The sequence below is a fragment of the Delphinus delphis genome, chromosome 6 (genome assembly GCF_949987515.2).
Source record: "Delphinus delphis chromosome 6, mDelDel1.2, whole genome shotgun sequence".
Lineage (NCBI taxonomy): Eukaryota > Metazoa > Chordata > Mammalia > Artiodactyla > Delphinidae > Delphinus > Delphinus delphis.
The window spans coordinates 47,260,477-47,280,524 of record NC_082688.1 but is presented as its reverse complement, the minus strand read 5'-3'; the positions used below and the strand labels follow the sequence as shown (position 1 = coordinate 47,280,524).

General features: G+C 41.3%; 1 protein-coding gene across 1 annotated transcript in view; it reads left to right on the top strand.

Moving 5' to 3' along the window:
- The first annotated feature begins 1,320 nt into the window (after positions 1–1,320).
- The window catches only part of GDA (guanine deaminase), a 134,246-nt gene continuing 115,518 nt past the window's right edge, over positions 1,321–20,048 (top strand). Inside the window, exon 1 of the mRNA XM_060014631.1 lies at positions 1,321–1,581. Within this exon, the coding sequence (XP_059870614.1) occupies positions 1,459–1,581 (123 nt within the window). The 5' untranslated portion in view covers positions 1,321–1,458. The remainder of the gene's footprint in view (positions 1,582–20,048) is intronic.

Sequence of the window (20,048 nt, the reverse complement as noted above, 5' to 3'; positions counted from 1 at the left end):
ATTCATTCATTCATTCAATATGTATGAAACACCAGGCACTGTTCTAGGTATAAGACTCCTGTCCTTGTGGTGCTTCTGTTACTCTGTGTGTGTGTATACTGGGGGAAGGGAAGCAGAAATAAATGAAAAAGCATAAAGTAAATGAGAATGGATATGATAAATGCAATAGCAGAAACAAAATAGTCTAATGCGATAGAAACTGTCAGGGATGGGGACGTGCTATTAGCTTGGTGTTGGAGGGAGGTTACTCGGAAGAGCTGACACTTGAGGCAAACCAGTGATCGGAAGAGCCAGTCATGTGAGTATCCACAGGAGGCATTAGGGGCAGAAGGAGCAGCACGCACAAAGGCCCTGAGTGGAAACCAGTTATTCTTCCTGGAGGAACTTAGTAAAGTACTTTGTGCACATACTGTAGGGAAGGAATGCTGACCTAGAATCAATCTTAGCAACCACCCAGTCCCAGTTCCATTTTCACAAACAAGGATAAGGATGCTGAGTCCCACCTGCATTGACCATAGTCTCTTGATTCCTAATCCAGGACTCTTTCCACCAAGCCGTGCCACACTGCCATTTTTAGCTACTTGGCTTGAGTACTTAATTTTCTCCCCCTGTACAACTGGAAGTAAATCAAAGAGATTCATTTATTTTAGGTATGAGAAAAACTGGAATTGGAGTTGTTTGTGGGTGGACACAAGGCCCAAAACATTGGCCTCAGGTGAAGAGAGGAACTTTGGGGTCGAGATTAGCCTTCACTGGTGGGGGCCCCATAATTCTGTAAGACATGCTTTCAGAACATGAGGTTAGGACAAATTCTTCAGCCCGCAGAAAATGAAAATGAAACTGGTTGGTAAAGTAGGCAGCCCTAACAGACCTGTCACCCTGGCACTGAACTCGTGCCCGTTCAGACCTTGTGGTTACTACAGGTTGAAAAGTTCCAGGGTTTGGCCACAAATAGCCCTAAGAGTTTAAAGGGCAGGGAAAGCAGATAGATGCAACTCTGGGCGTGACAACTAAAGGAAGGTGGAGGAAGTTGGGGCCCGCGGCAAAAGCGAATTTAATGACCACTTAAAGGTACAGGGATGGAATCCTGAATCCTCCAACTCCTTCCTTCATCTCCCGCCCCCTGGGTGGGTGACAACAACCAACGGTTAAAAGAACCGCAGCGTGAACGGTGATTTTGGAAACTCAAAGAGTTAACGTATCAAAAACTAAAGCAGGGGAGGAGAGACTGGAGCCAACTCACGGGAGAAAAAATCCTATTGGCATCGAGGAGGCAGGGAGCCAGCCCCTGGGCGCGGTCTGCAGGGGGAAGGCGATCGCGCGGGGAAGCGGGGGCAGGACGAGGCCGGCGCTGGTGCCGGCTCGGCAGCTGCCCGCAGCCGCAGGGAGTCCTCGCCGCGCCTCCGCCCGGTGCGCCCTCCTTGGGCCGCGGACTCCGCACTGCGCTCCACCGCTGACATGTGTGCCGCCCGGATGCCGCCCCTGGCGCACATCTTCCGAGGGACTTTCGTCCACTCCACCTGGACCTGCCCCATGGAGGTGCTGCGGGATCACCTCCTTGGTGTGAGCGACAGCGGCAAAGTAAGCGGGTGCGGGGTCTGGCGCACCCTGACGGGCGGGCGGACAGGTGGAAGGAAGCTCGCCGCGTGAGCCGCGGAGCCCGGAGTTAGCTCCGTGTGGAGCGGGCGCCGCGGCGCTGGAGTTGAACTTGAGCGTTTTGGCTTTGGGAGAACGCCGGGAGAGCCCTGGCACTGGGTTCGTGGGCTGGACTGGGAGTAAAGTGTTCCCAGGTGCTGGGAGCCATGGAGTACGCACACCCACGATTGGTTCGACAGCCGTGCAGGCTGTGGTGGCAGGGAGCGAGGCTGTGCCCTGCCAAATCTTAAGAGATCATTAATAAACTAGCACCGCGCTTCATTCATTTTTGTATCTCAGGAGCCTGACACAGTGCCTGGCACCACCTAGGCGCTCCGTAAATTTGATTGAATTTATTGTGAAAGAAATAACAGAAGGGTCATTTGATCAGTGTGGTTGAGCCCTTTCAGTGCATTGGAATAAGTAAAGAACTGATTTCATTCACCTGATCATTCAGCAAACAATACATGAATGATTCAGACTAGACAACCTGTAATACTAGAAAGAACAGTCTGAGATAAATTATCCACCCAACCCCATCCCCCAGCCATTTGCATCAAAGCAAGCAGTTCCATTTTAAGGTTCAAAATGTCTTCTATGAGAGTATCTTTCACACTTACATTTCCAAAATCAGGATTTCTGCAAACGACATAGGTAACTTGACTGTTCCATACACACCAGTGGTAGCTGTATTGGCAGTGGCCTGGCCAGTTTCAGTGAAAGCCATTCCATTTTTAGGAGAAAAATTAAAGATAGAGATGGGTTATTTTTGAGCTTTTCCCCAACTACTGGTTTGGTTAACATAAGTACACATATTTGGAACTTGTCAGCTTGAAGATACTATTCCTGACTAAAGATGCTTCCGAGTCAGTGACAGTTTTGAATCGTGACTCTTACATTTGGGGATAACTAAACCCTGTTTTCTTTTGGTGCTTAAAAATCTATACTCCCTGTGTATATTCGGGGAGCCTGCTGTTGTGTTTCCAAGGTGATGAAACTCTCAGAGCTCTCCCAAATGGGGAGACTCCAGTAAACCCTGAGACTGATGAATTGTTGCCTTGGGTACTTGACCCTCAAGTTTCAGGGATGCCTTAGGCTTGGGACAAGTCCCAAGAAGCAAAGGAAGAGAGACTGCTAGACCAGGGCAAGATTAGAGGTATTTGCTTAATCACAAGGAATTGTTCAACAATTAGGTTTCTTTTTACAATTTAAATTTTCATTTCTAAAATTTGAATTGGTAGGATGGCAGGTGAGAGAATTGACCAGTGGAGAGGAGGAAGAAAAGGAAGTAATTTATCTAAAAATTTACCTTTTCTGGGGGTTGTACAGAAGAAGAATAAAAGAGTGTCCTGAACATGAAATCAGTAGTTGAGTCAGGGAGTCTGTTCATAACTAAGGAGCATATTGAAGTTATAAATTTAGAAAAATGCCATTCCCCCACAAGACAAAATGAACTAGGAATCGGATACAAAGGTGAGTTAATCAACTGGATTAGATTTACAGTATACAGTGTCCTAATCAGTGAAATGGTAACTGTTTTATTGCTCTCCTCCTAAGTGCAAGGCAGTTGATCCCTGACTGTGTGTAAAGGGTGGACATGTCATATATATTTTAAGACTTGATTTCTTTCATTTTGAAAATGGGACTGCCTCACCTTTAGAGTTACTGGGATAAATATATTATTCATTTAAAAATTATCAAGGTTCTTACAGAAAATTATATTCCCATGAAGTAAATAAATATGCAGTTGATCTTTATCTTTTTACTGAGCTCCCAAAGCTGTTCTCAAACCTTGGGATGAATCAGAAACATCTGGGGTGTTTGTTAAAATGCCAGTTCCTGGGTGTCATCTTCAGAGAATCTGAATCTGTAGGCCTGGAGTAGGTCCTAGGAAGTGGCATTCCAACAAAGGTCCCAGGAGATTCGGACACAGGTAGTGGATGGATTACATTTTGGGTAACCTCAGTATATAGGCTGTGTGATGCAACCAGTTATGTGGGGTCTTGGGTGCTCAGTTCTCCGTTTCAAGCCCTGGGCTGGGGTAGCATCTCAGAGAGACAGGACATGATTTCCTCTGTCCTCCCTCTCCCTTCTAGACCTAATCTTTCATTTCAGGTAGGCCCAGAGAATGGTAATGATTAACTGCTTTTAGTTCATTAATTAAAACTCATTCAAAATTAGGTTAATTTAAAAAAAAATTCTCTAGTCAATATTGGGCATTTTGAATTCAGAGTTAGTTTTTCTACTCAAGTGGCATGTAGCTTTTTGAAAGAAAAACTCCAGCATGTGTAATTCATTTGCAGATAGGTAATTAATTGTGAGACACTGTGTGCTCAAATATTACTAAATTATCTGATTCTTCCAGCAGGGTCAAGTTGAATTTAAAGGTAGGTAAAGATGTCTTGGGTCTTTTAAGCACACTTAGCTGAAAGCAACAGCAAGGAAGAGAATCATTTTGGAAGTAGTGCCCTGGGGTAGCAGGAGCAAGTCCTATGGAGACCTAAGTTCAAGTCAGGTCTCCACCACCTACATGTTCAAAGTCCATGGGTGAGACCTTAACCTCTCTGAGCCTCAGTTTCCTCACTTGTAGAATCAGATACTTTTGCTAAGTATTAAATGAGACAATGTATGAAAATGCCTGTCACTTAGTGGATACGCAACACATACCATGTTCATTTTGTCCCCTTCCTTCCCTCTGTGCCTAGCAAATCCTTAACCTCTTGCTCACTGTAGCATTTTTGCATATTTCCGCATGGTGGCACCCATGCAGGCCAACAGGTAGAGAAGGAAGCCGTGGCCTGGGATGAAATATGTGGGAGGTGGGGGAGGTCACTGGGCCTCTGGTGTGCAGCCTCACTGCTCATGCCATCGACCCTCTGGGACACAAAGATGCATCTAGGAAGAAAGATCTAAACAGCATTTGCTGCCGGTTCACTAGCACATCATTTTCAGTGTCTCTTTTAGTCTTCAGTGTGATTATTTCGTCTTAAAGTTAGGAAAGTTGAGACTTGAAAAATCATGCATCCAGAGATGGATTTTGAATTAACATGGCCAAAGCCCATATTCTCCCTCTCTCTCTCTCTCTCTTTAATTGGGTATAGTTGCTTTGCAATGCTATGTCATATTCTGCTGTGGTCACCGCAGCGGATAGAGCTGAGCTCCCTGTGCTATACAGCAAGTTCCCACTAGCTATCTACTTTACACATGGTAGTGTATATATGTCAATCCTAATCTTCCAATTCATCCCACCCCCTTCCCCACCGGTGTCCACACGTCCGTTTTCTACGTCTGCATCTCTGTTCCTGCCCCGCAAATTGGTTCATCTGTACCATTTTTCTGGAGTCCACATATATGCGTTAATATAAGATATTTGTTTTCCTCTTTCTGACTTACTTTACTCTGTGTGACAGACTGTAGGTCCATCCACATCTCTACAGATGACCCAATTTTGTTCCTTTTTCATAATGGCCGTCATAAAAAAATCTACAAACAATAAATGCTGGAGAGGGTGTGGAGAAAAGGGAACCCTCTCACACTGTTGGTGGGAATGTAAATTGATACAGCCACTATGGAGAAGAGTGTGGTGGTTCCTTAAAAAACTAAAAATAGAGTTACCATATGACCCAGCAATCCCACTACTGAGCATATACCCTGAGAAAACCATAATTCAAAAAGACACATGCACCCCAATGTTCACTGCAGCTCTATTTACAATAGGTGGGACATGGAAGCCCATATTCTCTTTACTAGAGTAGCCCACCTCCCTGAGGCACAGTCCCTGACCTCAGTGAACTTGCACTTTTAGCAAGGGAGCTTAGAGTTGTACCTGTAATAAAAGTGGATTGATTCCTGAACCAAAGACTGGGCTCATTGCTGGAGATACGCTGATGAGTGAAATATGCAAACTCTGCCCTGCTCTAGTGAGGTTGATCATCTCGTGATTAACAGAATCTGCTATGACCTATAAGAACTTGAACTAATCTGGGAGGTAGGGAAGAGCCTTCTAGGTAGAGGGAATAGCCTGTGCAAAGGCCCTGGGGTAGGAAGGAATGAAAACATCAAGGTGGTTAGAATCCAAAGTTCTAGAAGAGGATAACACAATGTAAGTCTAGAGAGGTAGGCAGGGCATAGGGAGTTGGGGGAGGGATTGTGCCATGACCAAATTTTGCATTTTTTTTTTAAAGATCATTTTAGCTTCAGGATGTAAAGAATGCATTGGAGAGGAGTTAAGTGCAGGCAAGGAGATCAGATAGGATCCTGTTGCAGTAGTTTAGGTGAAATGGGATGTGGCTTAGAAGAGAGAGGCGGTGTAATGTATCAATTAAGAAATGAACTCTCAAGAGTACTTCTATCACTTATTACCTATGTGAATTTGAATAAGTTACTTAACAATTCTATTTCCAAGTTTCCTCAAGTATAAAATGATTACTATAATCTACCTCACTGGGCTATTGAAAAGACTAAATGAATTAATAATTGTAAAGTGCATAGAATAATGCCTTGCAGCGTAGCACATGCCCAGTAAACATCAGCAGTTATTATCAGCAATGGAGATAGAAAGAGGTGGACAGAATTGGTAACTATTTAGGTCAAATTAATTGGATTTGATGATAGGATTAGCAAGATGTTTGTGAATGTATTAAATAGTATGGTGGGATACAAATTGGTTGGTGGTAGGAAAAACTTGATGAAGGAAGCCAAAATTGAACTGGACATTAAAGAACACATAGGACTTGAACATGCAGAAGAGGGTTAAATAGCCCTGGTTAAGGGAAATGAATCAATGTTCTGTAATTTCTAAAACTTCTAGGAGGAGCAAGAGTTGTGTTTCACCTGTGACTGCATCATCATCTTGCTTTACCAGGAGTTCTCATAGTCTGAATCACAAAACTTAGTGGTTGTGTGTCATCTTTTCCTTCTGCTTGGCCAGGTGAAGACCCATCTTCCTATAAGCTCAAGACCTCAGAATATCTTATCATTTTGAAGAGGGAATTTGGGATAAGCTACCCCTTCTGAGGCTGCTGCATCAGGGCTTCACTTTCATCAGAAACGTTTTCATGCCCAAGGATCACATTATCATCCTGTAAATTCCCGTTTTCTGGAAGGCAGATTGCTTTGTTCAAAATGCTCATGGCAGACCCTGTTGGTTACCCACTCACTAGCCATAACCACTTCTTTCTTATTAACACTTTCTGAGCTTGATAGCCTGCAGTATACTTGGCTCATGGATAGATCATGGTGTAAGCCAGTCATAGTAATCATAATCCTGTTTGCTGGATACTTATTTTTCCAGTTTCCTGGTAGCTAAGGGTGGCCAGTGATGACATTCCAGCATTCAGGAAGTCATCTCAGAGGCTTCTGGGAAATATTTTTTCCCTAATAAATAGACACAGATGTGGGAAGAGAAGTCCTTCCTTTTTTGGATACTTTCATGCGAGGAGTGGAGCTGCTGCCACCACTGTTTGAGACTCTGAGGAAAAAGTTAAGAGGTTTTCAGAGGCACCAGCCTAGTCCCTCTTTGAACATCATTGAATGCATACGTGAATTACATCATTGAGTAGTTAATGGTCCCTGGAGCTGCCTACTACCGTTGAATTCTTTTGCGAGATAATGAAATATCTTTATTATCTACCCTTCTGTCAATTGCAGCTCAAAGCACCTCTAACAATTATACCACTTTTTCAAAGAATCGTATTATTTTTCAAAGGACTGCTAGCTGCCTTCTCCTTTTTCCGTTTCTATCTTCTCCTTATTTGCCAAAAATGTCAGTGTTTTTCCAGGCACCCATATCAGTATTCAGGTCCCCCCAGTTATCCCCTGGGGTATCTTTGTGCACACCCCTTTCCATTGTCATTGGCCCTGTCCAGCCTTCCATTGTCTCTTGCCTGAAGTATTACAGGAACCTCCTAACCGTTTTCTCTTCCCCCATTCTAATATCTCTTCCACATTACTGACAGTTACTTTCCTGGAGCATGGGTAGTGTCATATATCTTCTCTTTTGTAACTACCTATGGCTCTCTATTGCCTCTAAGATCCAAATGCCCCAGGAAGATATTTTAGACATGACATTTGGCCCTAACCTGCTTTCCTAATACTTTCTCCTGTTCCATCCTTCTCTCTTGCAAGTAGGAGTAGGATTACCATGAGGTATCCACAAGCTGAGGGATATCTATCCATGTCAACTTCTCACTGTTTCCCAGCACATCATATCTTTTTGCACCTCCACTTTGTTGGTGACAATCCCTCAGCCTGGAATAGTCCTCCTTTATATAATCCCTTTTCCATTCCATCTCTGTCAAAATGAAATCTTGCTTTTCCTCCAAGGCCCAGTTCTGATGTCCCCTTCTTCCCAAAAGCTTCTCTGGCGACCATCCCCCAGTTGAAATAAATTACCTTTTGTTTTTCCATAAAATTTGCATATATATTCAAACCGGTGTTTTCCTGGTGGTTAAGAGCATGGCTTCTGGAGTCAGATTATGTGGATTCAAATCCCAGCTCTGCCACTTACTTGGAAACATTTCCTAATATATTTGAGCCTTGGTACCCTCACTTATAAAATGTGGACAACAGCACCCTGAAGAAGAGGTAAGGCAGATGAGGTAGTGTGTGTAAAGCACTTGGCACATAGTAATTGCTCAATAAATACTGGCCATTGTTATTATTTTTCTCTCACTAAAGTGATTATTTCACTTTTGCCTTTGATTATACTTAGGTTTATAGAATGTTCTCACTCACTGAACTGATTTAAAGTTCTTTGACAAGTGGGAGGTGAACTGGAGAGAAGGTAACATTTATTAAGTCATAATTTGTGTCAGACACTCTGCCAGATTCTTTATACGTCAACAGTTCTGAGATGAGACCACATCATCATAATCATCTTCTTCTTCGTTATCCCTACTCTACAAATGAGGAAATGGAGGGTCAGCTAGTTAGTTGACTTGACTGCAGTCATGGTGAGTAAGTGGCAAAACCAAGAATCACACCCAAGTCTGTCTAATTTCCAAGGTTTGTGCTCTTTCCAGGAGTTCCGGCTGCCTCCTGTCATGAGGAGTGCTGACACTCTGTTGTCTTTAAGGCTCCTCAACATTGTCTTACTGTTCTAACACAAAGTAGGTGATCAGAAAAGTGTTTTGAAAGTGATGTGTAGTACAAAGACATTTGTGTGTGATGATTAAAAAAAAAGACATTTCTAATTCCAGAGAGTTTTTTTTTTTTTTTAAAGCACTATTTGACTTATTCTTCGAGGCCTTGAAGCAACACTGCTGGGCATGACTGGAGTTTGCCACCCTTCTGGTTGTGTAAAGTTGTTTGTGAATTCCTGGAATTTCTTGGCAGTCTGGTTGATTCAGTGCTGTGGCTGTGAGGCAGACACGTGGCTGACTGTCTGGGAGCTTCTGACAGGTGCAGAGGTGGTGGGCAGGATCTCCTGCAGGCCTATGGCATGCCCATTCCCTTAATGGGCATTGATCTAACTATTTAGGGATAAAGGCCAGGTGGACTTCCCTTACCTGCAAGAAGAGAATCCAATCGGTCATGTGTTCACAACCCCCTTTTTGTAGAAAAGATTTAAGGCAGCTCTAGAGGGCACAGGCAAGTGGTGATGCTTTTATACATTTAAGGGAGAAGAGTCAGTTGTTGACATAAAACAAAGCTAGGAATTAGATTTAAAATGCATCGTGAAATGACCTACACTGTTATTGGCCTCTAACTTTCCTAGGTGCCAGCCATTAAAAGGACACATGTTACCTAGTTGGCAATATCTGTACTAAAAGCAATTGCTCAAGAGAAATGCCCCTGTTCTTGATGCTGAGTTCGGATGGGAATTTCTCCTAGATGGACACTGTCTCTTATAATTATGCTTAACAACTTCCCAGTGCAAGGTAGCATTTCATAGGATTGCCTCTCTTGAGCCGAAGATGTGACAGGAAGAAGGGGGTCCATAAAACTATTCTGTAGGGCTGAAGCTCTGGGGAGGGGACAGTGGGAGGTGGTCCAGGTACCCAGGTCTTGGCTGATCTGAAATGTCCTAGAGATAGACTTCAGGATGTCAGAGGGGTGGCAGGACCCCATGTCTTCCAGGTACTCCTAAGAGTGGTCCTTCTGATGGGGTTATGATGAACAGCAAGAGGGAGGAGCCTCGTAGTTATTTGGCATAAGCCTGGAGTGCAGTTTGTTTCGTGTTGCCAGTAAAATGCAGAACCACCTACCTTTACTGCTAATCCAGCTTTGTGGACGTTGAGGAACCTCACAAGAGGCTATTCAACAATTTCAAACCCATTTACACCGGTTAGAAATCCATTTCCATGGTGGCCGTGGCTGCCCTTTGTGACCACACGATGCTACACTTGCGTGCTAATCCCAGCCATCTGTCTGCCATTACTATGTTGTTCTGTCCAGGCTGGAAAGGGCTTTCCTGTCGGTCAGCTCAGTGGCAACTCCACACCCCTGTGCTCTGTTTGTTCTAGAACAACTCATACAGACTGCTGTGGTCACACTGGTCTTAATATTTAGCTTCCCCCTCTAGGGAGGAGAACAAGGTGTTATTCTTTCCTGGTGCATCCAAGGCACTAAGAAAACAAAATACAAGAGAAATTCTCAGTGGGTCACTCAGCTACTCAATGGTAAGTTTTAAAAATGAGTTCCATGGTATATTTAAGTTATGATTTTAAAAGTTTGATCAATAAAAATATAAGCACATTTGTTATATTAAGCAGATGTGCATTAAAATACTATAACATGAATAAAAAGGAAATAAATTTTGTGTGTAAATCATCTTCTTACATTGCATTGGGTTTCTAGCCCATGACACTGGGTTATAAGCTCGTAGACAGGAGGTACATGGATGGCGCTATTGCTCACGTTAACAACTACGATAATATTGAACATTTATTAGGCACTTGTTATGTGCTAGGTTCTGTACTCTGTGCTTTGCAAAGCATAATTCTCCTGACTACTTTATGAGGTGAAACTCTTACCGATTCCTGATTAGGTTCTTTCCCTACCTGGTTATTGTTCACATCAACAAGGTGAAATTACTTTTTTAGCAGCAAACAGAAACTTTATTCATTGGCCAAAGAATGGAAAAGGAGGAGCTCATGCTCTAAAATCACCTTTTCCTCGTTACAGGCAAGGCGAAATTCCTATAGAAAAAGGTGAAGGAGGCTAGGGGGCACGGGTATCTTTTATTATCCTGACTTGTGGAAAGGGGTGGTGACTTTCCAGAATGCAGCTCATGCCTATTTTCAGCCCTTGTATGGTCCTTCAGTGTCTGGGTCAGAAGTGGGTTTAACCAGTATGGCGCAGGTGGGAAGAGATCTTATTACAATGAGATGGTAATGAGCTGTAGAGAGACCTTTGTCCCAATTTTTAATTTGGCTAGCTTATGCCAGTTTCTTGTGGTTAAGCCCTCTTGTTCTAATTATGTAAAAACAGCTAGAAGATACAGTCAGTTTTTGGTTTTCTGCAAGTTTGCCTGGAGTAGAGAGTTTACCAGAAGTGGGGCACTTCTTTGCCTCCTTGCCTAAGACAGGTGAACTTGTGCTTTACAGAGACAGTTTAGGTACAGATGAAGGACCCTTGACTTGATCCCCTGGGTGACAAAACTTTTCCTTATTTTATTGACAAGGAAACTGAGACTCAGAGTGTTAATCCTAACTCTGAAATAAACATCTGATTACTATACATTGGATGACTTCTCTCTCCTAAAGACACTGTGTAGCTCTTTGTTTTCAGATAGTCAAATGGCAAAGTTATAATAGCGTTCTGTACTTAAATTGTAAATACCAATTTAATCCCTAAGATTAAAGGTGAAGACAGATTCATCTCTTCAGATACATTTTTTTTTTTTTTTTTTTGCGGTGCGTAGGCCTCTCACTGTTGTGGCCTCTCCCGTTGCAGAGCACAGGCTCCGGACGCGCAGGCACAGTGGCCATGGCTCACAGTTCTAGCCGCTCCGCGGCATGTGGGATCTTCCCGGACCGGGGCACAAACCCGTGTCCCCTGCATTGGCAGGCGGACTCTCAACCAGTGCGCCACCAGGGAAGCCCATGATACATTTTTTAAGACTCAGCAATAGGGAATTTACTGGCAGTCCGGTGGTTAGCACTCTGCACTCTCACTGCCGAAGGCCCAGGTTCAATCCCTGGTTGGGGATCTAAGATCTCACAGCCACAAGGCGTGGACAAAAAAAGAAAAAAAGATTGAGCAATAAATGTTGATCATCTCCCCCCAAATCTTACTTTGACGTTATTTCCCACCTTCGAAAAAGCCTCACCCTTTTCCTTTATGAAAGCATTTCTTCATTGACGTTATTACACTGACTTATTGACTCTAAAGGATAAATTACATTAACTTTATTTTTTCTTTTTTAAAGTATCTCATATATTTTAAGCATCAAACAATATACTACATGCTGTGTTAGATATTTTATCTATTATCACATTAATACTCTACAATCATATGAGGTAGATTTTTTCCTCTTATATTGGAGTAGAGTTGATTAACATTAACTTCTAATTAAGATCTGTTTTTCAAAATCTTTTGACTGTTGAAGTTGGTGCCTTTGCTTGTGAAATGGTGATTTGTTTTTCATGAATTAGTTATTCATGCACTGTTACCTGAAACCGTTTCGTAATAAATACCCTTCATGCCTTCTCTTCTCATCATGGTTCTGCTCAGGTTGGCATCACCATGAGACCTGCTTCTATAGTCACAATGCTTTTTCTCTTCTCAGCCTGTTACTGGGTTTTAAAAAATTATTTTGACAGAATGAACTTTCCTCAGTAACCTCCACCTGAAAACCCAGCTGTGTTGACCTCAATTTATCAACCAGCTATTGATTCGTGAGTTAAAAAAGCTTTGACGGCTAAACAATTATAAGATAATTCTAATTTAAAGTGAGTTCTTCTAGACTTACATATACTGATATAGGAATTTTAAGAACCCAAAGATTTCCCAGTAGTTTAAATGGACAAAAAAGTGTATGACCATACAACACTCTCCATTCACCCACACACTTATATACACACATTATAAAACATATTTCTGGAAGGCAGTATTAAAATTAAAAACCTAAATAAGGGCTCCCCTGGTGGCGCAGTGGTTGAGAGTCCGCCTGCCGATGCAGGGGACACGGGTTCATGCCCCGGTCCGGGAAGATCCCACATGCCGCGGAGCAGCTGGGCCCGTGAGCCATGGCTGCTGAGCCTGCGCGTCCGGATCCTGTGCTCCGCAACGGGAGAGGCCGCAACAGTGAGAGGCCCGCGTACCGCAAAAACAAAAACAAAAAACACCCAAATAACAGTTTTGTAGAGTAGGAGTGGAGAAGTGGGGATGTGGAGAAGAATTTTCACGTTCCACTTTATACCTTTCTGCATTATTAGTTTTTGTTTTATAATTTTCCATAAAATTCACCATTTTAAAGTGTACAATTCAGTGTCATTTATCACAGTCACAATGTTGTACAACCATCACCACTAACTAGTTCCAGAATATGTTCATCACCCCCAAAGGGAAACCCATTAACCATGAAGCAGTCACTCCCTATCCCTCCCCTCCTTCCCCTGAGCAACCACTAATTTGCTTTCTGTTTCTATAAATTTGCCCTATTCTGGATATTTTATATAGATGGATAAATATAATGTGTAACCTTTGTGTCTGGCTTTTTTCACTTAATGTTTTCAAGGTTCACTCATGTTGTGGCATGTGTCAGAACTCCTTTCCTTTTTATGGCTGATTAATAATCCATTGTATAGATATACAACATTGTGTTTATGTGTCCATCAGTTGATGGACATTTGAATTGTTTCCACCTTTTGCCTATTGTCAGCAGTGCTACTCTGAACATCATGTGCAAGTTTTTAAAACCAGTTTATTGTTTAAAGTTGTTTTATGGTTCCACATTGCTTAACTGTGGGATAATTCCTGGCCTAGCCTTGCTAACTGATTGCCCCACCTTTCATATTGTTTATGCCCTTGTGTCTTTGTTTATGCTCCTCCTTCACCTTCCTTCTGCTGGTTCCATGTACCTTAGAAACTAGTTTAGAAACTAGTTTAGAAACTAGTTTAAACGTTACTTCCTCAATGAGGTCATTGCTGACATTGCTCCCTGCCTTCTGTTTGCAGGCAGAGCTGAACCTGGCTCCTTTGTGCCTCAGTTTCTGCTTGGCACCTCTTTGTGGCTCTTTATTTTGTGAGTCTCTCCTATAACCCAACCTTGAAGGCAGGGGCCATGACTTGATCACTTTTGTATTCACGACTCCTAGCACGTGGTAGGTAGGCACCCAGATGAATATTTGTTAGATAAACGGTGCTTAGATTTTTTTTTACTGCAGGATAACCAGGTTGGAAAAGTTCACTTTAGGATCACCAAAATGTACAGCCAACTAAAAATATCTTCCAAATAATTGTTTGAATAAGAACTCTGGGTTTTTCTAATCTGGGTGTTTGATACAATGTACTTGGCCACTGGGAGCTATAATTAGTTTCATGTCCTAGTGAGTAATTAAGAACCCTGGAAGAGTAGATTCTAATTGGAACTCTGAGGCCACATAAAGTTTTCAAATGCCTTTAACTTGGACTGTGTTAAGGATCTGGAATAATGTAGATTATATAGGCCTGCTTACTCCCTTTGGTTTTATATTATGGTTTAAGTGTTCACTTCTTCATAAAATTGTAATTTACTTGAAATGTTGCTTGTAAACTGCCACTTACAATTTATAGTCCTGGAACATGGTAGACCCTCCAAAAACAATAGCTCTTATTTTCCATCTCCTGCCCCTCACAGTACTTGGTGCTTTAGCACAAAATCAGCATTCAATAAATGCTTCTGAGTAAAAGAATGAACAGAATGGGCTGCTATACTCTGAGAGTACACTATTCCTTTTGACCCTCAGATAGTCCTGGCTGTGTAGGCAGGCAGTAGTTAATCAACATGCTCATCTGGTTGTAGCCAATATCTGTGAAGGTGCAACAGAAGAAGTAATATTGTTAATGCCTTCCAAGAGTGGGACAGATTTTTTTCTTTGTGCCCTTTAACGTGGAAGTTGTTTCCCTCCTGCCATGTGGAGGGTGGTCTTATGTAAGCCCTAACTATTTTCTGAAGTGCAAAACACAGGGAGAAGCCGTTCCGGCTCCCTGGGACATGAACCTTCAGCTCCAAGCATGTGGACTCACTAGCCTGTGGAGTTAGTGCCCTTGGAGCTCATAACAACTGATAATGGCTGATGAAGAGCAAAGACTTAAAGGGGTTCAGGATAAAATTGTGAGCAAAAGGAATGCAGATACTGCCTTATTTGTACTCAGAGTCAATAATCAAATGAGCATGAATAAGTATATGATCTCTACAAAGGAAAAATGCAGAGTGCTATGGAGGTATGAAGCCAGAGGACCTGGCTTATTTTGAGGAGGTGTTTCAAGATGCATCCCTAAAGAAGTGACATTTGGTTGAGTCTGAAGTCTAAATGGAAGTTAACTAGGCAAAGGAAGGGAGGGGAAAGGCCATGCAAAGACCCAGTGGGGTGGAGGAATTAGGAACCTGTGATGGAGGATGGGGGTGGAAATAGATGAAGCCAGAGAGATAAGCAGTAGCCATGGCAGTGTCTTTGTAGGCCTTTCCCTTTATTCCAAGGCCAATGGGAAGGCAATGAAGACTGTTAGAATGAAGAAGATAGATCAGATTTGCATTTTAAAAATATATAAACAGTCACACCTGTCAGAATGGCTATCATAAAAAACCCACAAATAACAAATGTTGGCAAGGATGTGGAGAAAAGGGAAACCTAGTACACTATTGGTGGGAATGTAAACTGGTGCAGCCACTATGGAAAACAGTATGGAGGTTCCTCAAAAAACTAGAAATAGAACTACCAGCAATTCCACCCTTAGGTATATATCTGAAGAAAACGAAAACAGTAGTTCGAAGAAAGGCATGCACCCCAATGTTCATGGCATCATTGTTTATAATAGGCAAGATATGGAAGCAACCTAAGTGTCCATCAACAGATAAATGGATAAAGAAGACATATATATAAATGAAAACAAACAAACCTACATATATATATATATGAATTGCAGGGTGGAGGACAGACTAGAGCAGAGCAAGAGTGGTTGCTGTAGGAGATGTGTTAGAAGGAATTGCAGTGAACCACGAAAGAGAGGTAGGTGGTGGTAGCCTTGGAGAGAAGTAGGTCCATCTGTGAGACAGTAAGGATGCAAAAAACTCAATGGGATTGGGTGACAGGTTGGATATGGGGTGGGGACAAGCTTCCCCTAGATTTCAGGCTTATACAACTGGATGGATGTGGTGGACATCATTGAGTTAGGGAACAGAGAAAGAGGTCAGACCCTGAGGTCTGTTTTGGTCATGCTTAGTGGAGGTGCCCTTGAGATATCTGAGTAGGAGATAGTGGAGTAAGGATTGAGCACCAGAAGGTAATGTCATAGAAGGCAAAAGATGGGGATACTTCAAGATGGAGGGAGTAGAGCAAATGTCACATGTTACTGAGAAGTAGAGGAGGAATAATACTGGAAAAATGTCCAATGGATTTAGCAACATGAGATTATTGTTGAACTTACGAAGACTTATTTTGGTGGAGAGAGAGGGTGCCAGTCATCTTGGTTTGGGTTTGAAATGGGTGAAAGATAAGGAAATACAGATAGTGATCATAGACAACTCTTCTGAGATAACTGTGTAATGTTTTTATTTATCATAAAGTGCCTCCAATAGTGATAAAATACAAATAAGTTACGTATGTTTTATTCCCCCAGTTAAGTTATTTGAGGGCTTTTCTACAAGTGTTTGTGCTTATAAAAGTTACATAAGCACTAATATTGCCCATTTACAAATATTTGAGTAGACGCTAAAGCCTTGGCAAATGTATATATGCCAGAGTTTAGAATTAGTTACAACCTTCTTAATAATCATTTTACTATCTTATCTCAGAAATGTAATTTAGCACCTCAGAGTCACTGGAAATCTTGATATTCAGTCAGTATTTTTGTTTCAAAGCGTGGGATGCTACTAGTGAAGCTATTTTCATTTTATTAAGACCAAACAGGGAAGGCATAATTTTTCTATACATTTAAGGTTGTTTTGAAATTAAAACAAACAAAAGCAGGTAAGACAATCGAAACAGATGTTTCCTGTATTTTAAATGCACTTTGATCCTGGGGAAGCATTTTTGGACTCCTGCCTTCTCTAAGGGAATTAAGAAAACCTCACCTCCTCCCTCTCTCCCAGGTGGATGACTGTGCAAGAAAGATTTAATCCAGTTGGAAAAAAAACCACATATAAATGACTCACATTAGGAAGGAAAACTGCAACCCTTATCTGTATGAATGGAGGCCTGAACAATCATTCTTTTTTTCTTTCTCTGTCCAGACAATCAAGTAGGAAGGAGAAAAACAAGACTTATGCTAGATTTGTGACAATTGAAATTAGAATAAGGAAAACTATCCGTGTAATCTAGACAGGATTGGAGTCTTCAAAAATGCCAAATCATTGGGTATGTAGAGTGAGAAGACAGTTAAGAGGAAACTATGTGGAAAAGGAATGATGTGACAATTATGACAATATAAATACACATCAGTTTACATTTTTTTCATGTCTTTGGGCTTCCCCATCTTTGTGTCTTATCCTGAATGCCCTAACCCCTCACTCTTCCCTACTTATAACTTATCCATCACCTCCAAAACACAGAAAAAAAGAAAAGAAGATTTCTCCTTTCTATGAGTTTTCACAGCTCAGTTCATAATGCCAATTTGGCTCTTAGAAACATGCCACTGTGCACTGTTCTCAGTTTCCTATCTGCACATAAATTTTATTTCCTCTGGCAGAAAATAAACTTTCAAAAGGCAAGAATTATTTCTTATACATTTATCTGAATCCTTAACAGTTTGATGGGCATATGATGTACATTTAAACAATATGTGTTGCCTTGAATCATTACCAGGTAAAATGCGTTACTGAACATGACAAAAGGTAGGCCAAGGAGTATATTTTATACAACTTCCAGCCAAATCTTGGCATTTTTCCTCCTAGCCTCTGTACCTAATGATTTGTTTGCCATGCACCCTGTAACAGGCCCTTGGTGAGCACAGGTGTGACTTTCTCAGATGAATTTGCAAGGTGTTTGTAATTTAGTGGAGGTGTATGTCTGAATCCCTAAAGCTGCATGGTGGTGTACTGGTCAGTATCACTTAACCAGCCATTGAGCCCATCTTGTCCTCCAGCGTCAGCACCTCAGTATCATTTCTTGTCCTTTTTGTATACGCAGTAACTCTCACGAAGAAGGTGAAAAGCAACCCACGCTTAGCATATTTATAAAATGTTTCTATGTTCTTGAAAAATTGAGGACCCCAGTGTTTGTAACAGTATTATATACCATAGCCAAGATATGGAAGCAACCTAAGTGCCCATCAGAAGATGAATGGATAAAGAAGATGTGGTAAAAATATATACAGTGGACTATTACTTAGCTATAAAAAGAGTAAAATCTTGCCATTTGTGACAACTTGGATGGACCTGGAAGGTATTACGCCTAGTGAAATAAGTCAAACAGAGAAAGACAAATACTGTATGTTTTCATTTATATGTGAAGTCTAAAAAAGCAAAACAAAGAAATACAACAAAACAGAAACAGACTCACAGACATGAGAACAAGCTAGTAGTTGCCAGAAAAAGGGGAGTGGAGAGAGGGGGGTGAAATAGGTGAAGGGGATTAAGAGGTATAAACTACCAGTTATCATATAAATAAGTCACAGGGATATGATCAATATGTTATAGTCAATATGTTACAGTAACTTTGTATGGTGCATAATCTATAAAAATATCGAATCACTACTTGTATACTGCAAACGAATATAATATTGCAAGTCATCTATACTTCAATTATTAAAAAAATGAGCAAGTGAAGATATACTGCTATCAAAGCAGTTTCCTTTTACTAGCATTGCTGCTGCTGTAGATTATTAATTCCTTGAGGGCAAGGGTTTATGTCTTGCTCCTATCACATTCTCCAGGCTGGGCACATCATCTGGTAGATAGAATGTGCTCAGCAAATATTTGATGAATGAATAAGTAAGCAAATGATTAATTTCTAAAAAAGGTAAAAGATTGTATAACATTTATTGTGTGCCAGGCACTAGTCTGAGTCTTTTACATATATTAACTCATTTAATCATTACAACAACTCTGTGAATTAAGTACCATTATATCTCCATTTTGCAGATGAGGAAACTGAGTCACCAACAGTTTGAGTGCCTTGTTCAAGCTCACATAGCTGGAAACTGATGGAGTTAGGGTTTAAATATACATGGTCTGGTTCTAAAATCTGTACTTTTAGCAGCTCTGATTTGGGAGAAATTAAATGCTGTACTGGTAATCAGATATTTGGGGATATATGAAAACCTTAGGATATAGTTACCAGTCTCTGTTATAAAATTTTTGTTTGCTTTTGGCTTTTTGTCTTACCAGAGAAAACTCATAAGGCATTTTGGCAGTTTGTCAGTAAACTTTCTAAAGCAATTATGTGTCCTTTCCAAGATCACTAATTTGCTAATTCTTACTCAGGTTTTCAGGGACGCTGTTATGTCGTTACAGGTCAGAGCTTTGGAACCGGGGCCATAGACGCTGGCCTTGGGAGTGGGGAAAAGTAAACTAGTGTCAGTGCTTGGCTCTGGCATCCTCATACAGGAGAGGGATTTGCAAGGCCAGTAGCGGGGCTTGTTCTGAATTTCTTTTATTAGCTTCAAGAGTTGAGTTTGTTGAGCTAATAAGCAGGCAGTTCAGTGAAACTCACAATATGTTGGCTATGTGAAACCTAATGTCACGTCTATCTAGAGCCACCACAAAGAAAAGAGAGACAAACAAGAGGGAGTATCAATCACGTGGAATATTTCTGATTGGACTCAGATTTTATTTATTTTTTATTTTTATTTTTTTTCACACACACACACACTGTATTTTATTTTTACAACAGATAAATAAACTGACACCAAGCATTGTAAATGGATGACCACAACAAAAGCAACAATGATTGAAATCACCAAACACGAAACACACTCATACTATGTCATAATATTGACATTCAGTCCAGGAATCCTCCGCTGTAACGGCTCCTTTACTTTGCAGTGAAAATTGATTTGTATATTTTTTGCCTCTGAGTCCTTGTGGGATTTTTTTTTTAAATTCAAACAGAAAGTCACAAAAATTATAATCATCCTCATCAGTTCACTCAGTTCCATGTAATTAATTTTTTTTATCTTGATCTTTTGTTAGCACTTTTATGAATTCATCAGTTTTCCATTAGAGTTCTGAAAATGCTTATTCATTCAGTTCAGCAGTATAGTCAGTTACCAGAAACATGTACTTGTCAGAGTCTTTTCCATGAATTCCTTGAAGATGAAACCCTTTT